At 40.5% G+C, this 26,270-nt stretch overlaps 1 protein-coding gene across 1 annotated transcript in view; it reads right to left on the reverse strand.

The window, feature by feature from the left end:
* adamts3 (ADAM metallopeptidase with thrombospondin type 1 motif, 3) overlaps positions 1–26,270 on the reverse strand; it is a 213,401-nt gene that overhangs the window by 80,730 nt on the left and 106,401 nt on the right. Inside the window, exons 11-13 of the mRNA XM_079815070.1 lie at positions 18,883–18,996; positions 18,653–18,798; positions 17,622–17,797 (exon numbers count right to left, since the gene is read on the reverse strand). Coding sequence (XP_079671196.1) covers positions 17,622–17,797; positions 18,653–18,798; positions 18,883–18,996 — 436 coding nt within the window. The remainder of the gene's footprint in view (positions 1–17,621; positions 17,798–18,652; positions 18,799–18,882; positions 18,997–26,270) is intronic.

A 26,270-nucleotide genomic window follows, 5' to 3' on the forward strand; every position in this document is an offset into this window, starting at 1 on the left:
GACCCAAACAGAAGATGGCTGAAGAGCACCTCCTGAGCATCCGGCAGGGTGGTCGTCAGCTGGAGTGGTTTGTGGAGGAATTTCTCGAGTATTCCCACATGGTGAGCTGGAAAGATCTTATGGTCAATGCTTGTTTCCGGAATGGGCTGGATGATGATCTGTTTTTTTCTGATGTTGTCCCCTAAGATTTGTGATCAGTCTGTTGCAGACTGTATTAATTATGCCCTTGAGTTAAAGGGTTCTGATTTCTTTGTTGATCCTGTAAATATGAATGTCTCCAAGCATCATCCAGTTCATCCCCGCAAACCGTCCGACTTTCCAGCTCACCTGATACCAGAGCCCTCCACATGCCATTCCACTGGGACTATCCCTGCCGAGATGACCATACCCAGTGAAGAGCCAGCAAGGGACTGCATTGATTTCTGGGCGTCACCTGCAACGCCAGAGCCCGCTCCAGTCTTCCACGAGGCCGCTCCGTGTCTCCTGGATTCCGCTCCAGACTCTCTTGTGCCCGTTCCGTGGCTCCTGGACTCCGCTCCAGCCCTCCTGGACACCGCTCCAGCCGTCCAGCCCTCCTGGACACCTCTCCAGCCCTCCTGGACACCGCTCCAGCACTCCTGGACTCCGCTCCAGCCCTCATGGACTCCGCTCCAGCACTCCTGGACTCCGCTCCAGCCTTCCACGAGCCAGCTCCAGCCTTCCACGAGCCCGCTCCAGGCTTCCACGAGCCCGCTCCAGCCTTCAACGAGGCAGCTCCAGCCTTCAACGAGGCCGCTCCAGCCTTCAACGAGGCCGCCCCAGCCTTCCACGAGGCCGCCCCAGGCTTCCACGAGCCCGTTCCAGCCTTCCATGAGCCCACTCCACCTCACAGGATGGCTCCAGCCCACAAGCCCGTCCCATTCCACGAGCCCTCCATTCCACCCCTGAATTTCCCAAAGAAAATTGGGGGGGGCTATCTATGTATCTGTGGGTGGCACACATGTGGGTGGGGCTCTGGTTCTGCCAAGGCGCCCAAAGACTCCTGTCCCGCTTGGGCGTACAACGGCTCCAGACCCGCCCAGGTCTCCTGCTCCGCCCACGGCTCCTGACCCGCCATGGCCGCCCACGGCTCCACCCTGGAGGCCCTCCAGCCAGTCAGACCCCAGTGCTCCCGCCCCTAGGACTCCAGGGTGCCCACCCTCCCTCCCCATTTGGACTTCTACGGCGCGAGGACGCGCCTACTGGGAGGGGGGCGTAATGTTACATATCTGTGTTTCTGTCGTGTTGTTTGCATTTGTCACATGTTCCTTTGTTCTCTTTCCCGCCACTTTCTGTTACCCTCGTTAGTCTAGTTCTGTTCAGCTGTGTGTAGTTTGTTATCATCTGTATCACCTGTGCCCCTCGTTAGTCAGTCATCTGTGTTTGTATTTAAGTTCCTCTTGTTCACACTGTCTTTGTCCGGTCACCGTTATACTACCTGTTATCCTGTTCCATGATATGATCCCTGTATGTGTTCTGTTGTTACCCTGAGTAAACAACCTTTGAGATACTCCTCTGCCTCTCCTTGTCTACCTGCCTGAGCACACCCGTAACACATCAGTTCGTTCTTCAAATTAGCTATAAGTATATCGGTGCCTTAAATATAGGGATTGGTGTCGTATTCCTATAGGTAAACGTGGATCCGCTGAAATATGGACCAAAACAAATTTTTTTTAATCAATATTGCTATTTCAATTTTATCACGATTTTGAAACAATATTTCCTTACACAAATAATTTTTTTGGAAGCTGGCTTTATTGCCAATATTTGTGGGCACTATATCTTTGCATAAATTATGTATTGAATAATTTGCCTTTGAATTATTAGAAAAATAATGCACACCCGAGGTGGTTATGCGGTCACGACGCGAAGCGGAGTGTACATGTGCTCCCCTGTCAGTACATGTGGGAACGGCAACCAGAGTGATATCGCGCGCAAGAGAGTGAACAACGTACATCAAGAAAGGAATGTTATTTCACTATTTAAGATAGCCCGTCGGCAGGCCGGGATTACGTTTTGGTAGCCTGACTGAAAAACACATGGCCCTGGGACGTTGGGCTTTGCGAGCACTGGCCCATACATGTCTGAGTCTGATTCATTAAAAATAAAGTTCAACCACTCATTCCTAATATCAGAATCTGAAAGAAGCTTATGCAGGGACTGTGTTCTTCCACAACCAGACAGCGCAATATATTACTCTCTTCGGCATGTTTATTGCTCGGTAGCGCGATCCGTTTAGGTCTACGAGTCGGTGGGCGGGGCTAAAGAAGCAGGTGTACATATTTATCTGTTGAGGTGGGGTTTCATCATACGATGACGTCAAGGATCAACATATTCTGAGAATGAGCATTTTCTGGGCCTGGTGTCAATTAACTAACAAGGAAGTTTTGAGCTCAGAAATTTACAGGATATTCTTATATCACAATTAACTTTTATATATCAAAGGCTCAAGGGAAAGTTGATATCTAAATTCATCACCCCTTTAATACTCTGTTTTGCTGCAGTGAAAGTTTGAATTTGAATCACCTGGCTGGACCTGATATATCATCCCTCCTTTTTTGGTCGTTATCCTGTCCTGAATTCACCTAAGTCATTTCTGGAAGAGAGAAGCTCAAAACGGGAAGCAGTTCGTCGCACTCGACATGAACGGCCATAGTAGTAGTAGTAGATTAAGGCGCACTGCACACTACAGATCATGCTGCGTCACACTCAAGTTCGTTATTATAAATGTAGACGCGCGTTTGAGAGTGACGTGGTCGCAATGCTCGTTTTTTCCAGGCGCGTTAAATGAAAAAATCTCAACTTTTCAGAACGCCTCAAGCACACCGCACGTCATATGACAAGACCTGCTTGTCACATCAGCTTCACCCTTTCCGTATCATTGAAAGCTCAACCAAAATAGATGAACAGCTGATGATAGCTGTACATGTCAGGAGTTTAGTTTGATTCCTCGTTTTCATTCTCTCTGTACTGCTCTTGCGCTCTCGCACAGCTGTCTGCTATCTTAATTAGCGGTCGCGCTCTGCACCCATTTCACGCCTGCTCCTCCTTTTCCCTGATCACATTGCTAATTTGCTCGCATGTTCTTCTCTCGTCTTTGTCGGGTTATTGTCTGTTCATTCATGTCTGCTACTTACGCCTTGTCATTGTCTGCTCATATAGTCCTGTAGCGTCCTGTGTGTGTGGCAGACGAGAGTTTCACCATCTGCCTACAAGTCTGCTCTTCTGCACTTCCGTGTCTGCCAAGTGAAGCAGTTTCCAGTGTGCACTCTCTGACAGCACCAGGCACCCCGCCTGTTTGATGTCTGGTCCCTTTAAGTTTCCTTCTCCTGTTCTGCGTCCGCCTAGACGGCCGGTGACCGGCAGGCAGCCTATTTTGTCCTTTTCCCAGCTGTTCAATAAATAACTGAAACCAGCGTTCGCCTTTAGGTCCTTTCTGCATTGTGACAGAATAACCTGACCACGATGGACCCAGCGAATGAGACGACCATCTACTCAGCGGTCGAGCTGCAGGGAGCTATGCTGGGCAGACATGCCGAGGAATATGCTGCCGCCAAGCATGCCGTGGATGCACTCACTGCCCAGGTGACGGATCTGACCGGCCAGCTACACCACCTGCGTCAATATCAGCCCTCATCTCCTGGGACACGACATGCGGCCGAGCCTCTCATTAACAATCCTCCCTGTTTTTCTGGTGAGCCTACAGAGTGCCGGGCATTTCTTACCCAGTGTGAGGTGGTGTTTTCCCTTCAGCCCGTTACGTATGCAGCGGACCACGCCAAGGTTGTGTATGTGGTGTCCCTTCTCACGAGCCCGGGATTGGGGAGCGGCAGTCTGGGAGGCAGGGGCTGATTGCTGTAATCAATACACTTTATTAAAGGAGGAGAAAGTGGAAAGTGGGAAAGTGTTTGACCGTTTCTGTCTTTCCTCCGCTGAATGTCAACACCGCATCTGGGAGAGGTTGTGCTTTACTGAGGTGGCACTGGACATTTTGCTGCCACATGTTCAGCAAAAGAGACAGCTGGCCAGTAGATCGGGGAGTATTGGCGAGCACAACTCCTCTATCACCATCCTTCAAGTCTCGCACCATGATTTTGGCCATTCTTCGCTGGGGTACCTCTTCTGTCGGCTGTTCTGCCCTTATTGACTCCGGGGCAGAGGGAATTTTTTTTTGATGAAACATGGGCTGTCGAACGCAGCCTTTTGAATACCGGGTTTTACCGTTCGGCTAGTAAACGCCCCAGCCGTTTTTCAAGCGCTCATAAACGATGTGTTGAGAGACATGCTCAACTTTTTTCTTGCATCGGCTCTCGTCTGCTGAACACAACTATGACATGGGTAATCGGGAACTCCTAACCGTACCTGGATGACGTTTTGGATCTCTCCAGGTATACACCCAACACGTGCGTCGTGTATTACAGCGATTATTAGAGAATAGTCTCTATGTCAAAGCCGAGAAATGCGCGTTCCATGTCCAGTCAGTTACCTTCCTTTGTTCGGTCATGTCTGCAGAGGGCATAAGCATGGACCCCTCCAAGTTTCAGGCAGTCACTGACTTGCCCGTTCCTGAGTCTCGCTCGGCACTTCAGTGCTTTTTGGGGGTTGCAAACTTTTATTGTCGTTTTATTCGTAATTTCAGTCTGACTGAAATCTGACTGAAATCTGTCTGACAGTCTGACTGAAACCCTGACTGCTCTTACGTTTGCTGAGTCCCATTATGTCTGGTCTGAGGCTGCTCAGTGCACTTTTGAGCATCTTAAGAGACTGTCCATGTCCGCTCCCATTCTGATTTCGCCAGATACAGAGAGCCAATTTATCGTTGAGCTGGACGCGTCTGATGTCGGGGTGGGAGCTGTGCTCTCGCAGTGCTCCGCCCTTGATCATAAGGTTCACCCGTGCACTTTTTTCTCGCATCGGCTCTCGTCTGCTGAACGCAACTATGACATGGGTAATCGGGAACTCCTAGCCATTTGGCTGGCCTAGGAGGACTGGCGCCATTGGCTGGAGGGAGCCTCCATTCCGTTTATTGTCTGGACTGATCATCGAAATATAGAGTATATCTGCTCTGCCAAGAGACTTAACCTCTACACCGGCTCACTGGGCTCTTTTTGTCGGTAGTTTGGGGTGACAAACAGGAAGCATGAACATTTAACAAAACCCAAACACACCGTGACAGATCCCCCCCTCTATGGGTAGCTCCCGACGCCCAACAAAACCACACTAAACAAACAAAAGTCCAGGAGAGTGGTCTTGGGGGAGGGAATGGGGTTCCAGGCCCGTGCAGGGGAAGAGGACATGGACCCAGGCAGGGCATAGATGGGCTGCATGGGCAAACCGGACAATGGAGCGCGGGCGGACCTGGACCATGGAGCGTGGCCAGACCTGGGTCGTGGAGAGCTCCAGGGAGCCATCGAGGCTCAAGCAGTTCATGGGGCCATGGCAGTACAGGCAGTCATCGTGCCCTTTTTTTTTTCTTGGGTGGAGCTATGGGGTCATGACCTGGAGCCATTTCTGGGTGCTGGTCAGGGTCTGGAGACGCCGCTGGACTCTGGACGTGGACAGGAGATGCCGCTGGACTCTGGACGTGGACAGGAGACGCCGCTGGACTCTGGACGTGGACAGGAGACGCCGCTGGACTCTGGACGTGGACAGGAGACGCCGCTGGACTCTGGACGTGGACAGGAGGCACCGCTTGGCTCTGGACATGGACAGGCTGTGGCAGGGCAGGCATGACGTGAACGAGATCAGGTGTGGCAGGCATGACGTGAACTAATCCAGACATGACAGTGGTGGCATTGAGGCACTCTGTGTGGTTCCTCCTCCGCCGTTCCCACAGTAAATGCAGAGCCACTCAGCAGAAGGGCATGGTCAATATATTGGGCCCGGCAAAAGTGGATTTTTCCCCCTGTTAGGCCAGAGTGCAAGGGCTTGTTTAACCCATTTCTAAAAATGTATTTTAGTGTCACGTCATTAAAACCAACTAAATCACACATTTCACAAAAGTCCACAACATAATCCTCAATGGGACGCTGGCCCTGGTGGAGGCGCAGGAGATGGCAAACTGCTGGGTTCATTTTGGTTGGTCGAGTATTCTGTAACGTATAGTCCACAGGAGGCAAGTTGAAGTGAACCCAAGTTCAGTTTTATTGAGAAAACAAAAAGTGAACAAAACAAAGAATAGGACATGACTTGAAAACAGACGATGACTTGAAGTTGAGCAGACTTGACTTAGAAGCAGACTTGACTAAGGGCATTTTCACACCTACCTTGTTTGGTCCGGATTTTCAGACTTTTCAGTTTGGTCCAAATCAAAATTGCAGGTGTGAAACCTCCCCCGTACCACGGTCCGGACCAAACAGACGAAATTTCGTCCGACGAAAAGAGGTAGTCTTGGTCCGGATCAAACTGAACGAAGGTTCCGGTCGTTTCTAGTGTGAAAGCATTTTCTGTATGGTTCAGACTTTCAGACCATTTACAGGAAGTTCCTGTTTATGTTTAAATATTATAACGTTATTTTTAAATTCAATCTAGGCTACATTGATTATGAAAAGTGAAAATATGCGCAATATGTCAGTAGACAGAAAGTCAGAAATAATTTTGAACGAAATTTTGTATGATTTTGCTTAGAAAGCATTTCTTTAATGGGAATTTCGTTTTGTATAAATTGTATCTTAATTTTATTCAACGTTTAATCAGATAATTGCCTGGATTTAATAAATAAGAAGCAAATAGTCTATAGCAGACAATAATCACGGGAGCGATCACATGCTTTACACATGAACTGGAGCGGGTCTCAAATAAACCGAAACTCAGCAGGCTACTTGCCTCACAAACTTGAGAAATATGTGTATATAAAGCTTGAAATTTCCACTTTTAAACGTAACGAATAAAGAAATAGTCAAGCAATGCGCACTGTTCAATAGTGGCAACGACGATATGCGTCCGTTCACTCAACTTGTCAAAGACGCTGACGTCAGACGCACGTCCGTTTACAAATCAATCAATGTCCAGATGCCGCCCACAGAGATGATGACGAGTGGACGCAAGTGCGTCATGTAAAGTTCTTTAGTCCGCTCACATAATTGCAATGTGAAACCGAACCAAAACTAACCGAATATCTAAAAAGTATCAAAACATGAACTGCGGTTTGGACCTTGGTGCGGACTTTCAGGTGTGAAAACGCCCTTTGAAGCAGAGAACTCACCAACAGTGGTTTACAGGAAACAATACTCGACAAGGACACATGGCAAACATGAGGTTTTAAATACACAAAGACTATTGACTAAACAAGACACACCTGTGAACAATCAAGACAATGAACCAATGACAGAACTGAACTAAGAACACATGACTAAATCAAATTCGAAAATGCCCCAGGTGGAAGAGACGCTCGTGAGCTATCTCTCTCCTGGGTCTACATAATCATTAAAGAGACCTATCCATCATTTTTTAGCCATTCATATAAGTGCAAGACATAATTATAAACAGTAAACTGTCTACTTTTATTTGTGTACACTCAATAACAACAAAGGCCGTGGATTCAGGGAACGGATCATTTTGCACTCCACTCCAAATGCTGTCTTCATTTCAAAAATATATTTTGTTTATTAAACACAAAGTTTTTCATTTCAAAAGCATTTCTAAATTCAGTTTACATTTCCAACAAACAAAATTTCAAGCCATAATAACGAAGTGGTAAAAAAAACCTTTGAGTTACCACCATGTAAATGCAAACTTTTCGCTCGTCTCTGTATATAATAACCTAGCATATGTAAAAGTCGATCATTCTTTACAGATGATGGTATGTTTGGACAGAAGAGGAGTTCTTTATTAAGCTAATAAAAAACAATAGAACATAAAATACCACAATTTATAATAACACCTCATATGTGCCGCTCAAGTATAAGGTGCTTTCCTTGCCATAAGTGCTTAGATAACACACACGTCTCTTTCCATTAATAATAATGCCGTGCGGTGGCTGGGATATACATAAACCTAACAATATACGTAGCATGATTTTTGGAATGATTTATCACAAGAGGAAAAAAATTGTTTTAGTCGCATAACATCTGTTACCTCTTAACAAGCGCCCCATTTTTTAGGAATTCTTTGAAAACGATATACCCAAATGAAAATGTCTGCAGCTCTTAAACCCTATGGTCTATATTCATAAACCTGGTCTTATTTTAAACTAGACACTTGAAATATTGCTACCCAAGAGTCATAATAACTCAAAGTAATATGGGAACAGAGTAATATACATGTAAATATACATGTAAGTGACTCACGTTTTTTGTTTTTTGTTTTCACTTAGGGAAAAAAATATTATAATTTAATGTTAAGAGCCTGAAAATAACTTAAATATAAAACTGAATGTCTAATCATGTCATGATTCAAATATGAGGATGATTCTCTCAGTAATGTAGCTTCTGTGAGCTTTTATGTCAAGAAAAGTCTAGGCGTCATTTCAAAAAGGCCATTTATTTCAGAACATTTGCTATTGTAAAGAGTAGTTTTTCATTCAAATAAATCTGCAATAAACTGCAATATACTACTAATTATAATGGATAAACAGTTACTGAAAAACTAAAGCAACTATTTACAGAGATTACAAAGTATAAAAAACTCATTTAGCTGATGGGAAGCGTCAGTGAGAGACTGCGCGCTCCACTGCAGTTGCGCCATGGAGAACGCGCAGCCAGCGCGCAAACAGTATTCACCAAAGCCTACTTACGCAAACTGCGCAAGATAATGCCTTTTGATTGGTTACTAAGTCCATCAATCAAACCTTTGTTGGAAAGGCATTGGCTGGGCACCGAGTGCCTTTATCCAACGAAAACCATGGGCGCAATGATTGACAGCTCACCAAGCCTGTAAGGCACTTCCTCTATATGATGCATCCCAGAAGAGTCTCTGATTGAAGGAGAGAGACGGGGGAGGGTTTAAAATACATGGGAGAAGCTATTCTAGCAGGGGGAGTTTGCCAGACACGGAATAGAATCGATATTTCATTGAAAATGGACATGATTGATCACGCTAACTCAAAACTCTCTTGCAAACAACGGAGGATTTTTAGTTTTTTCCCTATTTTTTCGTTGTTTTGGATTAAAAAGTGGGATGCATTTTGAAGAATGGACTCTTACACAGAGATGTATGCGGGTGTTTATTGGATTCGTCCGATCTGATCTGAACGACAGGAGATGAAAGATGAGTAACGCTGATATTATGCTAATGTTTACATGGACGGTCCTTTAGCATTTCATTTAACCCTTTCCTCTCTGGTGTATTTATTGCAAAAACAAGTTCAGAACATGAATCTTGAGTGTTTTAGCTTTCAAATGATGCATAGTTTGTGATAATTGATTGAATATTTTGTATAAAACAAAAGTAAATAAAAGTACACACCCCCCCACTTCCGTCAACCCCCCCGCCCACGAACCGCTGCGGGTTAAGAAGTTAATGGAAACGCTGTCATTTCGCAATATTTTTTTATCGACTTTTACAAAATATTGCACAAGTTTTGCGCAAATCCGTAATGGAAATTACATTACAATGGCATGTTTGATCAATTTATCCTCTCAAATCAACACTGGATTTGTCTTGCCTATAATAAAATCCATAGCTATAAAACACTTCAAGCATCACAATGTTAGTTTAAACATTTAGCCTAGGCCTACTATCACCACCACCACAAAAGGGTATTTTTGACAAGCTGAGGCTGATGCTGCTCGCAAACGAAACGGGCTACACAATCTAAACTAATAAAAATTAAAACATGCAGGTTGTCTTACACCTCTCCGCAAAATGAATATAATTCCTATCTTCAATTCCCAATTCCCTTCAATTTAAATGTGAGTACAGGAATCTTTTACCTTAATTCCTAGATGGTTTGTCTCCTGCTTCTTGATTCTCGCGCTGCGTGAGCTGACGCTGACAGGCGGTTGTCATGACAATGGGGTAGTTTAAGGCGGCACAAGTTCGCATTCATTTACACTGAATCAAAGCCGTTTCAGCATCGCCTTTGATACTAGGGGCCGAGGTGGATCAGACCCGCCATATTTTAAGTCTGCTTTAATGCGGCATTGCATCTTTACACAGAATTTTGAGCAGACACAGAGCCGCTTTAGAGCCGCCTTAACTCGGCTGTGTAAGGATGCCTTTAAGAGTGCGCGCTCCCTGTTGAGAATGTGTATCAATAGTACAAGTGTGCAGTGTCGTGGAATGTATATGCTATGCAGTTTTTCGCGTGCATATGATACTCACTTTATGGCGTGTATATGGCTCTTGGGTAGGATAGTGGACATTGCAGGACATCGCAGACGACTTTATTTTTATCAGCACTTCCATCAGGCCGTTTCTATATAGGCTACGTAAATGTTCCAATCGATGATCCAGGCAGCGCGTTCTCATCTCCCTCCTTCATTTTACAGCTCAGGGTCAAAGTCCAATGCAGAATGGATAAATATGCGTTATTTTTTTTAACGCGTTATTTTTCCTCAGATTAATTAATCGAAATTGACAGCCCTAATATATATATATATATATATTTTAGTTCATATATATATATATATATATATATATATATATATATATATATATATATATATCGCAATTATATATTATTTTATATAAATTATATATATATATATATATATAAGTTTTTCTTCTTGATGCTTTGATCTCCCCCTCTGGTCTGTTTGGTGATTCAGTCAACTCTGTGGTTGCCAGATTTAGAGAAGTAAAAAATATGAGGAAGCGTTTGTTCAGTTTCTTCCTCGCTGCACTCAAGGGGAGGGGCCATCGGCCACCCAACCTCTCCCTGGTCCTTCAAGAGTCAGGGAGGTGAAAAAGCAGAGTGTGGCGAGTCGTGCTTCCCCTCGTGAAGACAGGGGGCTGGCTCGTCGCCCTCAGCAACCTCCCAGGGCAGACCTCAGGACTATAATCAATAAAAAGAAGAAGTCCTGATGGTCTAGCGCCCAGTCTGGTGCCCCCGCGGGATGGGGCCCGTCAAACATTTGCTCGCATCGTCCCATTACCCTCACAAAACCACTCCATCCCGCCGCCTCTGGTGATTCAGGGGGCAGTGGTTTCCAGTGAAATGTTAGACGTTGTGTTTAAATCCTGTTATCATCCAGGACATCTAACATCCCCTCAACAGGAAGTGTCAAAAGCAGGTGCGCAGGTGACGTCACCTACCAAGGCTATAATACCTCCGGGTCAATTTCATTGATGTGTTAAACATACTATTCACAGCTGGTCACGATAAAGACGTTCCCATATGCGCTTTGTGCAGCATCTTGTTCCGCTTTATCAGGGAACAGCCAATATGATTGCATGAGTCTAGCAACATGCATGTTACTGAAAACAACTAGATAAACCTTAAGCAACATGTGTTGCTGATACCCTGATAAGATGAGGCAGTTTTGCCTGCCAAATTTGCCGTTTAATTAGCTCCTGAGCAATGCTGGTCTGTTTGTGTTGTCATCTTATTTCCGTGTCACATGTTCCTTTGTTCATTTTCCCACCACTCCTGTGTTTCCTTGGTTACCCTCATTAGTTTAGTTCTGTTCAGCTGTGTGTAGTTAATTAGTTTCATTAGTTCTCTGTTTGCCATGTATAAATGCCCTGAATTTCAGTCTGTTCTTTGTCTTGCGTTGATGTTATTGAAATGCGGTAAAGGTATTGTGGTTTGTTCAGTTTTTCTGAACAAGTTATCTCCTACGTGTCTCCTAGTTTTTTTATTCTTCAATTAAAAGACTGTTTGTGTATCTCCTGAGTCGTGCGGTTTATAACAGCCACACCAACCGTGACAGCGGTAAAGCTGCTGACAATACTGAATGGATCTTATATATAGGGATGTTGAGATAGGAGTTGTATTCCTATAGGTAGGCGTAGATCAGCTGAGAGTCAGCTGATGCGAGCTTGACTGATGTGACCTGCCAGAACTAACGCTACACTTGATTATTAGGAAACCTTGTGTGAGCGTCTGATCAAGTAACCTAATAAATAATTATGAAGCATGCATTCACAATAGTGGGATTCTGTGGGATTAATTCTACAGCTGAATAATGCAGACGAAACTTAATTAATATGCATGAGCAAAATCCTACTTCATCTTAGTAGGATTTGTAACACAAGCATACAGACCACAATACTATAAAATGTCTCAGAAAATGTATTTCACACTTTGAAATAAATTATCATAAAAAGTCATGGAAGTTTTATTCATATACTCTTTTTCATACATTTATATTCATATACTTTATACTTGAATTTTCATGGACTACTGATCTGTTATTAAGCGTTGCATAAGGTTTGTATAATGAAAATATAATGAATGTACAATGTAAGGAAAAACAATGAAAGTGTTGTAAATATATATTTGATAATCAGATGTTCATAAAGTGATAATGCGTTAGGGATGCTGTTGTTTAGTTTGACAATATAGAACTTTCAAAGTCTATCTGTGAAGGTGTTTTTTGTCACACATTAAGTGTATCTAATATTTTTATAAAGTAACTCTTAATTCAGTTTTGTCTGCTTGTGCATATACAGTATATATCTGATCCAGGAATCCTGATATTCCACCAGTATTAGCACTGGGACAGTTCACCGCTTGTCTCTGCAAAATCTAGACAGGCAGTATTTCTCCCAGTGAGTGGCAAATAAGAAAACCCACTATAATATTAGGAATTCTACTGTTGCTGTGTCACTGAATATAGTTTTAAAGGCTGTATCATGCAGTGGAAAAGCGTCATATGCGGTATTCAGCTTATGGCTAGGGATGCACCGATATGAACATTTTGGCCGATACCGATAACCGATAATTCTTTATATTTGAAAGCCGATAACCGATATATTGGCCGATAAATCTAAATACAAATTTTAATAAACTTTGAGAGCCTGATTACAAAAACAAAAGGCTCACAATTAAAAGCCATGTCCCAAACACTTCAACATAAATCAAACCTATACAGTACAGTAGCCTATTTGAACCAGTGTAAGATTCCTTACCTTTTCAAATAAATGTTACACTCCTATGGCCAACTTACTTTATTAAAAAAAAAATGGTAACACTTTACAATAAGGTTTCATTTTTGTTAGCATTAGTTCACCAACAATGAATGAACAATCCTTCAACAGGATTTATTCATCTTAGTGCATGTTAATCTCAACATTTTCAGATCCAAAGTTGTGTCTGTTAACATTAGGTAATGCACTGTGAATGGACTGTTAACACAAACATTTCATTACTAACATTAACAAAGTTTATTGTTCTCTGTGTGTTCGTGTTAGTTAATGCATTAACAAATGCGATCTTATTTGTAAAATGTTACCAAAAATTCTATTGCCTAAAAAAATTTAAATAATATACCTAAATAATGCAAACAAGTTATTGAACAGCATTGCTTAGGCTGCATAATAAAGAATCAGAATGCAAGAGCCATGTATGAAATAGCCTCCGCACGGACAATAAGGAAATGGTTTTAATCAAACCGCAGTGTTGATGGAAATGATGAACAATAAAAGTGCTAGTTATTAAAAATAACGCTTCTATGTTTTTGAAAAAAATATGTTTAATATTACAGTAATAGTAAACATCTTTAATATTAGTCTAGTCTATTAAATAATGTTGCTGTTTGAGAGCGTGCGCTGAAGCTGGAGAGAATGAACGAACAACCGTAAACTGAAGCGCTTGAAAGGTAATTAACAACTAAACGCATCATATATGAGAACAATCAGATATTTATACAAAATAAATATAATATTACAACTTATATTAGCACAAAATCACGCATAGGTGAAGGCCTATAACTCCTGTGGATGCTCTGTTTTAGAGCGCGCGTTGAAACTGAAGATGATCACCGGTACAATGAAGCACTGCAGGTTATTGACGTAACGAAACGCATCCTATATGACATTAATCAGATGTTTATACTACAAAAACGTAATATTACGACTTACATATGCTTAAAATGACGCGAATGCACAAGTGAACTTGAATGTGCTGGTCAGAATGCGTTGTGGATGCTTCCCAAAACACAACAACACAACAACTAAACCCAGAGAATTCACTACGTTTTATAACAAAAATATTCTCATTACAGTGTTATGTATAGGACAGTCCCAGTAGTTATTAAGCTAAAGCTAAAGCTAAAGACCGGTACAATGAAGTGCTTTACTGCATCGTTAATTAACTCAACCAAACGCATCTTATATGAGATTATATACACAGAATAATAAATATAATATTAAAGCTGCAAGCAGCATTTATCGGGGTTCAAGCAGTTAAGGCCTTTAAGCACACAAGCATCAAAAGACATCAAGTTTTATTTAGCAAGCATTTAACAACTGCCATCATTGATGAAAAAGTCAATTTACAGCCTATACAGGCAGTTTACCATAGGAAATATATGGTTTTAAAGCGTTTTTACAGTTATAGCACATTTTGCCTGAGTCTTCTTATAGTCTTGCCTGATCTCCACCACTTTTATTAGTAGTACTCAAAGTGTGCCCATACTGTATATATGTGGAGGGAGTTTGATTGACAGGCGATCTGACTAATCATAATCCGCCATTTTGTCCAACAAAGCAGTCAGGAAAGTTAGTAGATTAACATAGGAGGAATTACATTTGAAAAACAAAGTGTACTGACGTCTTAGCACTTTAAAACAACATTCTTTTTATGTTCATTCATGTTTATTTTAATGATATAAATCAACTAGAAGGAAGAGATGATCGGTTCACAAGCAGCTTTAACTGAGCCTCGAGTCTACAGCAATCTATCAGACACATTAAAGAGTCACAAAATGGTATTTATTGTTTAAATGTCTCTAAAAATTGACTACATTTGAAAGGTGAGACTTTGTTTCATATCAAAAGTACTTGTCTGTCAGCACGCAGTCTTTTCTCTGATCCGCAATGTATTTTTCAATGCGTGAGAACTTGGTGTGGTGTGAGAGTGGCGTCGCTTGTCAGACATAGCAACAGTAACTAAAGTGGGCGGGTCTTTGCGAACGGTCATTGACAGTATGGACGGGGATTCGTCAGTCCCAATTCAGAACAAATTTCATCACAATCCATCATTGTTCGTTTCAAACATGTGAGAGCATCAAAATGATCCATGGGTGAAATTGATTGGATTTAATTTATTTTTTTGTCAGTTCCTATCATAATTTTAACATTTTGGCGTTATTGTTTAGCTATTTACCTATGTTTACAAATTTCCTTTGTTTTTTTGTTGTTGTCTCGATCAGACTAACAGCTTTGAAGATAACCACAATTTTTTAAAGCTCTAAATGACACTTACAAAAACCATAAGGCAAAACCTGGCATGTTTGGTATTGTTGGACTCGGCAAGGATTCTTAGGAGGTCACTCCTGTGAAAAAAACACGGGCTTGAAACTTCTAAGGCTCCTTCAAGGTATTGTGCCAATGACGTATACAGAGTTTTTTGAGATACACCAATGTTCTCATAGACTATCATGGCACCCTGGACAAAGACACTGCATGCCAATTTTCAGTAGACTAACGGTTGGGTGCGCTTATAGCTATTTTCATGATTTCTTTCACTGTTATAGCGCCACCAAGTGGCCAATTGTCACGATTCTTTTCATGTCAACTCAGATTGAGCTTATGAACATGTGTCCCAAGTTTAGCGAAAATATCTCTTTCCGTTCACAAGTTATAACCATTTTATAGCGCCACCAAGTGTCCAATTGTCATGATTTTTTTCACGTGACCTCAGAATGAGCTCATGAACATGTGTCCCAAGTTTTGCGAAAATATCCCTTTCCTTTCACAAGTTATAACCGTTTTATAGTGCCACCTAGTGGCCAATCGTTGCGATTTTTTTCAAGTGATCTCAGAATGAGCTCACGAAGATGTATCCCAAATTTAGCAAAAAAATCTCTTTCCGTTCACAATTTATAACCATTTTAGTAAAAAAGGCCCTGGTGCCATCAAAGATTTTGGTTCCCCTTATCGACCGTTAATTGAAATTTTGAATTTTTTGGATGATTATTGATTGTCCGACTCTAGAGAATAGTCTTGCAGTGGTTTGGTTCCAATCGGGCCAAAAACCTAGGAGAAGTCAGCAAAAATATGTTTTTAAAAAAAATGCTATTTACTCGAAATTGGCACCTGAAGGGCGAGCAAATCAGAGATAGCCATTTTGTCCGACTTGAGCCACGGATTCCAACTATATAAGACACTTGATCCTGGGACAATCGGTCTAAGAGTTATGAGCAATTTTGAACTTTTGGTTGCTGTAGCGCCACCTATGGGCCATTCGTCATACTCTGATAGGTTGTCCCCAAGTTGAGGCCTACCATCTGGCCAGGTTTCAAGTCTCTAGGCCTTACGGTTTGGCCTGCACAATGCGTTTTACGAATCCTTACAATTACAATAGGGTTTCAGCATTTCATGCTTGAACCCCTAATTACAACTTACAATGGCACAAAAGGCTGTGAATGCACAAGCGAATTTGACTGTGCTTGTCATGAAGGTGTAACTCCGTGGGCGCACTCTTCCCTCAACAAACGCGCTGAAACACTCTTTTACAGCCGTATTCTCATTATCATTTTATTATATGTTAGACTTGCGCTGCACATGTTGCACATAACTGTATTTTCCTTTTCGAAGTGATTTCAATCATATTTAGAGCAATTCAAAACCCATCATGGTGGACAGCGCGTCTGTCTCAGCTGAAGGAAATAATACATTATCTATCGGCTTGACTATATCGGTCAAATTTCCTTATCAGACCGATAACGATAACATCAAAAATAATCATTTATCGGCCGATAACTATATGTTGCCGATATATCGTGCATCCCTACTTATGGCTCTATATCAGCATGGCTGATTACCTGCGGCACGTGGCTGAAATCACAACTATGCTGATACAGAGCTGCATTGCACTCCTGCTTGTATATTATTGCATATGTATGCTGTTTTGTGATACAGCAGCATTGCAGTCTTAAAAGACCGCACCTCACCAGTCCCTAAATGTTTTACTGTGTCCCTAAAACATTTTTTGAAAAAAAAAATGCTGTTGAAACCATAGATGCTTCCAAAATCACCCAAATAAGTATCTATATTATAATACATGCTCAAAGATGTGTTTTGAAGTGTAATGCCTGTCAGTGACATTTCTTACTGGCTTTAGTTTTGAACTATGTGGGCCTTTCCTTTTGTGGGTTACAGAGATAAATGGCAATGGGCACGCACATGAAGCGACTCCAGTAAGTGCAAAGTTTGACAAAAGCCTTTAAAATTACACTTTGTCATCTCATGTGTGAGGACATTCTAAAGGCTTGGACGGTTTCTTGAGCCGCACACACTGAGGAAAGTGGGTAAAGTTGTGGTTCATCTCGCACTGATTGGTTTGGTTCATGGCTTATATCGCTTTTACAAAGACATTTTAAAAATCTGAATTAAAAAAACAGAACAAGGCTGCTGAAAAAGTTGTCAGACACTTTTGCAATATGCCAGTACTTTTGGAATGTCACTCGGCCAATCGAACTTGTGGACCCAGAACAAACTATTATATCAATATATTTCCTCAAATTACACTGCTTTGAAAAATCTGATGAACTCACCGTCTGGGTGTTCATAGGGAAGCCAGTGGTGTTTAGTGTTCTGGTATTCAAAGTGGGAGTTGCGATGTTGACATTGCTGAGCTCTAAAGTCCTCGAAGTGTTTGGGGCAATCATCAATGTTACACAGCTGGTACTCATAGTTCACCCCTGGACAGTCATGACCTCCATTAGATGGACTGAAAGATAAAAGATAATGATTAAAGGTCAACAAAGTACTTTAAATATACAAGCATGTGATTTAAAAAAGCAGTCAATAACCATAGTTAATCTAAACAAAGTTCAAATTAATCACTTCAATTGTCTGCCACAAACAGATATTAGAAACACATCTATCCCTTATTTCACCAAATAAAATTGTTTTAGATCAAGATTCAGAAAAGCTAAGCAATGTTTGGATGATATTTCACTTAGAATTTTTCATGCATATTTTCTATAAGTGCAAGCATCTGTTCAACTCAAATGCTTTTTAACAGGTCTTTAACAAACACTCCACACAACTAGCACACTAATGTGATGGCATTAAAAAAAGCTTAAGTTGTCTTGCTTCTTTCATTCTCAAAGCATGCATGCTAATTAAGAAGCATCCACTCATTTCCGTGGTACAAAATAATAGACCTTCCCCAAAAAGAAAATTACACTTAGACAGCAAAGACGGCAGCGTCATCTGATTAAAAACACCCTGTGCAGATCAATAAAAGAGGGATTTTATTCTCAATAAAATGTAGGAATGTAAACAGGTAATCAGATAATTTCATGCATTAGTTTTGATCTGGCTTCAAATATTAGTTATTGAAATAATAGAGGGATAAAGAACAAACTAACCTTACTGTATAATGCAAAGTTTGTGAATAACTCTTCATCTAATTATGTTCACCCCTGCTGCCTGTATGCTTTATTTCTATACAGATAGTTATTTTCATTTTTTAAGAATCTGCTGCCATCCATATAACTGAATCTGATTATTGAAAGTACACTAGAGTGCCAGTGAGCTTTGTTAGCAATCCTGACCGTGCGTACAGTAGATAACATACACAGGGTTGTTGCACTGGCGGGTTCTGAAGCGGACGCCCGTCCCACAGGAGCGAGAGCAGGAGCCATACTTGCTCCAGGCACCCCACGCTCCATCTTGCTTCACTTGGTTGGCATTCTTCCACATGCAGTGACCTTTGTAGCACCACTAAGAGGGGAAGGTGTGAGACAGGATCAAATTGGGAACAATAGGACAAAATAGGCTCAGCAAAATGTGGACACATGAAATTACCTTCCCAGGTGCACATTCAGTCCCATCCAATGGTGGCCCTTTTTTGGTCTTGCAGAAGTAAGGGTTATCTGGATGACTGCACCACAGCTGCTTGCATGGATCAAATGTGCGAAACTGAAGAGAGAAAAAGTGCACATAGTTGGATGCTTGGCATTTTAAGAGAGAGAATCAAATGGCAAGACACATTTAAAAGAAATTTGAACTTTTTTGGCCAAGCTACAGTTCCACCAGAGATAGGCCCTGACAATCCGTTTCCTTTAAGGAACGTGCTCAAATTCAATAATAAAAAAAAGAGAGAGAGATAGAGAGACCAAATGGATTTTCCCTCTTGAGGCTGCCAGTGCCACTGTGGAGCTAGTGTTATTTTCTATACACCCAGGATATGAATCTGAGAACAGAAAAGAGAATCAAGACTTGATTCTTGATCAATTGTCTTGAATTTTCTGTTTACTCCAAATGACACAATTTGGTTCAAGTGGGATTCCAGAACAAAAAAGTGTATATTTTCAGTCGGAAGGAACAAATAAGTATACATATAGTATATTCACTTAATGGAAAGGAAGAGCAAAATTAACTCCAATTCAGTTTGTTGGTTACTAATTAATTTGGATAACGGTCGCTTCAATTGTAAACTATTGTAAACATCTGCTCTGCTCACCCAGCACAAACTGCAGTCACACTCGCACGCGCTAACATCATAGCTAACATGCACACACAGTTCACTGCTCATGTATTTTATTTATCTTAATTGGATAGTCCTCAAAAAATTTTATTCTGTTATAATTTACTCACCCTCATGTCCCAAACCTGTAAGAGTTTCTTTCCTCAGCGGAACACAAACAAAGATATTTTGAATAATGTTGGTAAGAAAACAGTTGAGGTGTCCATTGATTTCCATTGTATTGTATTTCCACACAATAGAAGTCAATGGGAACCGAAACTATGTTGCTATTCCAATATTCTTCAAAATATCTCAGAAGAAAGTCGCACAGGTTTTGAATGAAATGAGAGTGAATTATTTATTTATTGATTGATGTATTTATGCTTGGACTATCCCTTTAATTCACCTTAGCTGTGGTTTCTTACACATTTGTTTGTGGGTTTAAAGCACATGAGATGAAAACATTACAATGCGATTTTCATGACTATCGGTCACAATAAACCAAGTAACATTTATTTTCAAATGAAACAGGGAAATTTATCATTACATTTAAGGGCATTGATTATGAAAATTAATATGAACACAGCTAAAGTGAAGATCATTTTAGGAATGACAACGTTGTCCACTCATGGCTGATACACAGCTGGACTTCTGTTCACTACTTTTTCTTTTCATTAAACACAGTAGGAGAATGTGGCATACACATTACAATGTGAAGGACTGAAAACACAATTCACATTTACAAGATATTTTTTTGACAGCCTAGAACACAAGACTTGGAGAGGAAACTAATGGATGACAGCTGAAATACCAAGGTTCATCTCTAAGCTCTGTGCTTTAACAAAACAGTTCTGCTTATTTGCAATGCTGTGTGGGGATGGAAGGTTCAGACATGGTTAATAAATGGACGGATGTGCCCAAGGGAGAAATGTTGAAGGCATAGATGGGAAGGACTGTTTCTGTAAAATGAACTTCCATTTAAAGCCTCTAACAAGTCCCTTGGCAAGCAGCTAGACTAAAGGATATCAGTTGTCTGCTCTGTCACTGTGCTTTATTTTATCAATAGGCGAAGCCAATTCCGATTACTATATACCTGTATTATTTTGTCATGTTATTAAAGTCGGCATGAAATGGAAATTCACCCGGCCTATTTTCTAAATGCTAATTATTGGCCTTACTGAGAACAATTCATCTGTGTGTGTGTGTAAATAGAAATATCATTACTCTCCAATCAATCATTTAGTCCAGTTAAACCCCACCCCTTTCTTACAATCGACCACACGCTCGCATTCAGGTCTTCACGCAATCAACATCTGATGAATAAAAGTCCCCCCCCTTTTTTCTTTTCTTTTTCCATTATCATATGTACATTGGATGTAAGTCACAATACAGAAAAAAGGATGGTAACGCTTTAGATTACAGCCCGGAAAGTACTGCATAAGTAAAATGAATTTACAGCGTAACTTTCGGTAATTATAGTGTAACTATAAAGTATGTATATGTAGGTATAAGGGAACAATATGTAATATTTGGGGAATAAAGGGTTAACTACTAGGGGTGTGACAAGATCTCGTGCCACCTTGTGAGATTAAAATGTGAAAAAAAGATTTATCTTTTTTTTAAAGATTTCTCGTCGAGTGAAAAGCTGTCTCGCGATATCGCCATGAGGAAGCGTGAGGGTGAAATTAACATAGAATTTGCCACGTTTTACGCTACGTTTATATTAAATCCTCCAATTCTGTTAGTTGGTTACTAATTCATTTGGATAATGGTCGCTTCAATTGTAAACTATTGTAAACGTCCGCTCTGCTCACCCAGCACGAGCTGCAATCACACTCGCACACGCTAATACCATAGCTAACATGCACAAACACGCACCAGGATTCACAGTTCACTACTCACGTGACAAGAGTAAGGTGAGATGATTGACAGGACCATGGCAGAGGATTTGTGCGCAACAGAGCCTGATAGAGTGTCTGATAAATGTCTAAAACTGTGTAAACACTGTGTTATCTTGTAGAATGCACGCTCAGCACAGCCACTCCCTATACACAGAGTACATGTTATCGTGAATTAAAAGCAAAAGTAAACGTGAGCTCCCTGATTCGCGCAAATTAGGCGGCAATAGCCTGTCTCCCAATATCAAAGATATCTTATAGGCTGGACTGTGTAGTTGTAATCACCTCTTAGCTCTGGTCTCTTTTTTCTGTTTGCACTTTGTATAATGAGAGAGTGCTTTTAATAAAACTGTTATTTATTTTTGTTATTTATACTGTTTTTATTTCTAAGTTAAAATTATGAACAGGAGTTGAATTAGGAGCTCACACACAGCCTCAATCAGAAGTTCTGGAAGCTCATAATTCATGTACAGTTAGGTCTGAAGAGACCCATGTGAAATCATGCAGGAGAGAAGCCAGTCTGTTCCGTTTGTGGCTAAACCTTTTACAGTGCTTGAGTATTGTTGTCTTTCAATGCATTTGATAATTCATACTCATAAAGTAGAACTGAAATGACATTCATTACAAGATAATTAGTTAATACATTTCAAAATGAACCTGCAGACTATATTTCCAGTATATATTTCCATTCATATTTCATGAATTTTGCCATTGAGGATTTCTTAAAAATACTGTGGAAAAATCTTGTCTCGTTCTCGTGAACCCAATCTCGTGTCTTGTCTCGTCTTGTGAGCCAAGTGTCTCATCACACCCCTAGTAACTACGAGAAAATTAACAAATTATTTATACTGTAATTATTCTTTAATTAAGGGTTAATTATCTATGTAGTTACAGGGTAAGTATGAATCTGCGGGCTGTAAATTAAAGTGGTGTTTTCTACCCTCTTGTTTCCTGTAGTTACAGGATAAGTATGAATCTGCGGGCTGTAAATTAAAGTGGTGTTTTCTACCCTCTTGTTTCCTGTAGTTACAGGATAAGTATGAATCTGCGGGCTGTAAATTAAAGTGGTGTTTTCTACCCTCTTGTTTCCTGTAGTTACAGGGTAAGTATGAATCGGCGGGCTGTAAATTAAAGTGGTGTTTTCTACCCTCTTGTTTCCTGTAGTTACAGGATTTACGACACTTCTTATTCATTTTTTAAAATAAACTTTTAATTTCAAATACTAACGTCCTGACAGAAAGAAGCACGTTTTGTCGCTTTGTTCTCTTGCTTCGCTTCTCCTCCTCTTGTTCCTCTTCTTCTTATTCATTATTTCAACTGAAGGAATCCCATGTCGTTTGCTATTCTGTATTAATATTTATTAAAAGAAAAAGTACACCCAGAAATGCTCTCATAATTGACTAATCTTTTTGCGTCCGACCAGCTGTTACCAGCGAGTGCAATATGAGTAAAGAGCAACATGAAGATTCAAGCTTTCATGACATTCTCGCATGAGTTCTGACGTCTCTGTCTTCCTGTCTTGTTTGTTTCTCATTGCAATTATCATATATTATGTTATTGTTTGCATACTGTTGTGAGCATTGACAAAAAATTTCACAAAGAAAAAAAAAAACTGACAGCATCTGACATCCGCGTGACCGAGTTTCTCAGCGCGCTTACGTCACACTTCAAGTGTGACCTTAACCCTCTCATGCAATCACAGGTGACTGCTGGTCGGAAGAGATAGTCTACAGCTTAAAAAGTGTATGAAATGTAAAATATTGGTATTTTTCTTACAAACACATTGATTCGTCCATTGCATTGGGATTACTGTAGTTATTGCTGTATGTGCTGTTTGATGCTTCAACTTTTAGGAACCTAAATGAGTTTTCATTAACAGAGATTATTTGTTTTTCTGTGTTCATCTAAAGAAAGAAAGTCGTATACATCTCGGATGGCATGAGAGTAAAAGACGAGTAAACGGTGAGGACATTTCTGGGTGTACTGTATTTTTGTTATATTCCACGCCTGTCCCGGACTCCATTTCCCAGAATCCTCCCTGCCTCACATCTGAACGCACTCCCTCATCATCTTTCCCGTTCTCCCTAGATTCTCTGCACCTGGTCTTCGTCATTTGCACTCCCTTCTTATTGGACTCACTTTCTTTCACTCCTTGTCAGTTGTTGATGTTGTTATGTTTGATTCCGCTGTTTGGTTGCATTTTGTTTCGTATATGTAATAAACTCGTCTTTCATGGAAGTCCGATTCTGCCTCATCCCTGCAGCAACCCGACAACTGTAACAATTTTCTTTTAATACATAATACAGAATAGCTAGAGACATAGTATTCCTTCTTAAGATTCATCTGTGGCAAGAACGAAAAAGAAGTGGAACAAGAGGAGGATGAAGCCAAGCAAGAGAAACGAATAAGAAGTATTGTAAATCTGTTTTGAAAGTTGTTTTTCAAATAAAGGTTACGGGTGATATCAGATTATGTGCGTGTATATATTTGTAGTTACCCTGTAACTTCATGAAAGAAGAGGGTAACAAACATCACTTTAATTTACAGCCTGCAGATTCATATTTACCCTGTAACTACACAAATTATTAACCCTTAATTAAAAAATACTTACAGTATAAATAATTAGTTTTTTCTTTATTCCCCAAATATTACATATTGTTCTCTTATACCTACACGTATGTACTTTATAGTTACACTATAATTACCGAAAGTTACGCTGTAAATTCATTTTAATATGCAGTACTTTCCGGGCTGTAATCTAAAGCGTTACCAAACTGTCGCTTTAAGGAATAGTTCACACAAAAATGAAAATTCTGTCATTAATTATTCGCCTTCATGTTGATCCAAACCCATATGTCTTTCTTCTGTGGCCAGGGGCGTAGCTATGTGGTGGCCATGGGTGGCCAATGCCAAGTTGATTGAAACTTGGCCACCCATCTTGCCACCCTTGTTGCGCAAGCATTTTCACGGTTTTAACAACTGACTTTTCTCCATTTAAAGAACTTTGACACTGGCACAAAGGCCATGTACACACTCTTCACCTATTAACTCGTCAGCATTTTTGATCATTTTCACAAAACTGTCATGGTCCGCAGAATATTTTGTTGTATGAATATCTGAATATGCAATATATCTATAAAAAAGAGCAGATGCTCTGCTTTTAAACAAAAAAAAGTTTGCATTCTTGTTTTATTCTTTTTGTTTTATTCTAGCTTCAAGCATTTTTTTTATCAACACTTGAATATGGGTTTCATTAAAAAAAGAAAAACATTCAGCAAAAAGCTGTAAAAAAAAAAAATTCACAGTTTTGTCAAAGACTAGGGGCCCTATCATACACCTGGCACAATGTGGCGCAAGTGTTTTTTTTGCTAGTTTCATCCATGACACAATTATCATTTTCACGTCCTGTGCCACGTTGTTTAAATGGCAAATGCACTCGCGCCCATCTGTTTCCCCATGGCATACCGCTGGTCTGAAAACAGAATCTCCACCATGGTGCGAACACAACTGGCTTTTAAAGGGAATGGGAGATGAGACTCTCATTGGTTTATTGCATGTTATGCCCAAAACACACCTATTTATCATTAAGAGAATAGGGGCAACCCTTTTAGACCATTTTTTCCCGTCGTTAAACTAGCAAAAGTGGATTCGGAAATTTAATTCAGTAACATTAGGCAGTTTTGATTTATATGCTGTTTAATGTTGGTGATCGTGTTATTTATGCATATGAAAAAAACAACAAGCCCAAAGATGCCAATAATAAGTGGACATGACAACTGTAATGTTTTGGTTTTGTTTCATGTTCATGTTCATTGTCTTGTTTCCTGGTTTGTCATGTGATTTCCTAGTCTCATGTGTTATGTTCTCATTGGTTATTTTAGTCATGTGTTCTTAGTTCAGTTCTGTCATTGGTTCATTGTCTAATTATTGTTCACAGGTGTGTCTTGTTTAGTCATTAGTCTTTGCGTACTCATACCCTCGAGTATTGTTCCCTGTAATCCATGGTTGGTGAGTGTCAGTCTCAATTCCAATCTGTCTCAAGTCAAGTCTGGTTTCAAGTAATGATGGGCAGACAGAGGCTTCGTGAAGCACTGAAACAATTTAAGCAAATGTGCCATATTGTTTCGAAGCTTCGAATCAATTTGACACCCGTCTCTACGGTGACACCTAGTGGTCACTTGCATATGTTGATCTAAAATAACTTTTACGATCCATGTAAAAAAAAAAAAAAAAAAGGGTTTTAACATCTGTTTGACGTTTGACTGTTTTTATCTGTAGCCTACTCATTGTGGATAACTATAGTTTTTTTTGGTCATGTAAAATGATTAATGATTGATAAAACTGATTAATAAAATTAAATAAAGCCACAATGTGTCACATTTGTTACATAACATTTTTATTCAAAAATATGATATGCTCTGCTGTTAAAGGACTTAGCCGACTTCTTTTTTCTCCAGCCTTTAAAAAAATCCTCTCACAAGGGACACTTGTTGCTGACATGCACAAATACTTTTTAGCAAGTAACTTGCATAAAAAGAGGGAAAATCACTGCTATCACAAAATCTCTCTCCTCTCACAAAAACCCACGAGGTGAAGACAGATTAACTTCACTTTTAAACTGTGAAAATTTAGGTTTATATAGATGTGTGACTGTGTGGTTTGTTCCCGCCCCTTTCAATCAAACGCAGTTTCGACAGGCGCCACCTGATGAAACACTTGAAGCTTCATTTAGCCATAGTCACGTGACATGGGTGTTTCGAATCACTGTTCGGAGCAGTGTTTCAAAACATCTGTGCTTCGGGATCTTGGCAAAGCGCCGAAACGTCAGT

The sequence above is a fragment of the Gobio gobio genome (genome assembly GCF_949357685.1).
Source record: "Gobio gobio genome assembly, chromosome: 4".
NCBI classification, from domain to species: Eukaryota; Metazoa; Chordata; class Actinopteri; order Cypriniformes; family Gobionidae; genus Gobio; species Gobio gobio.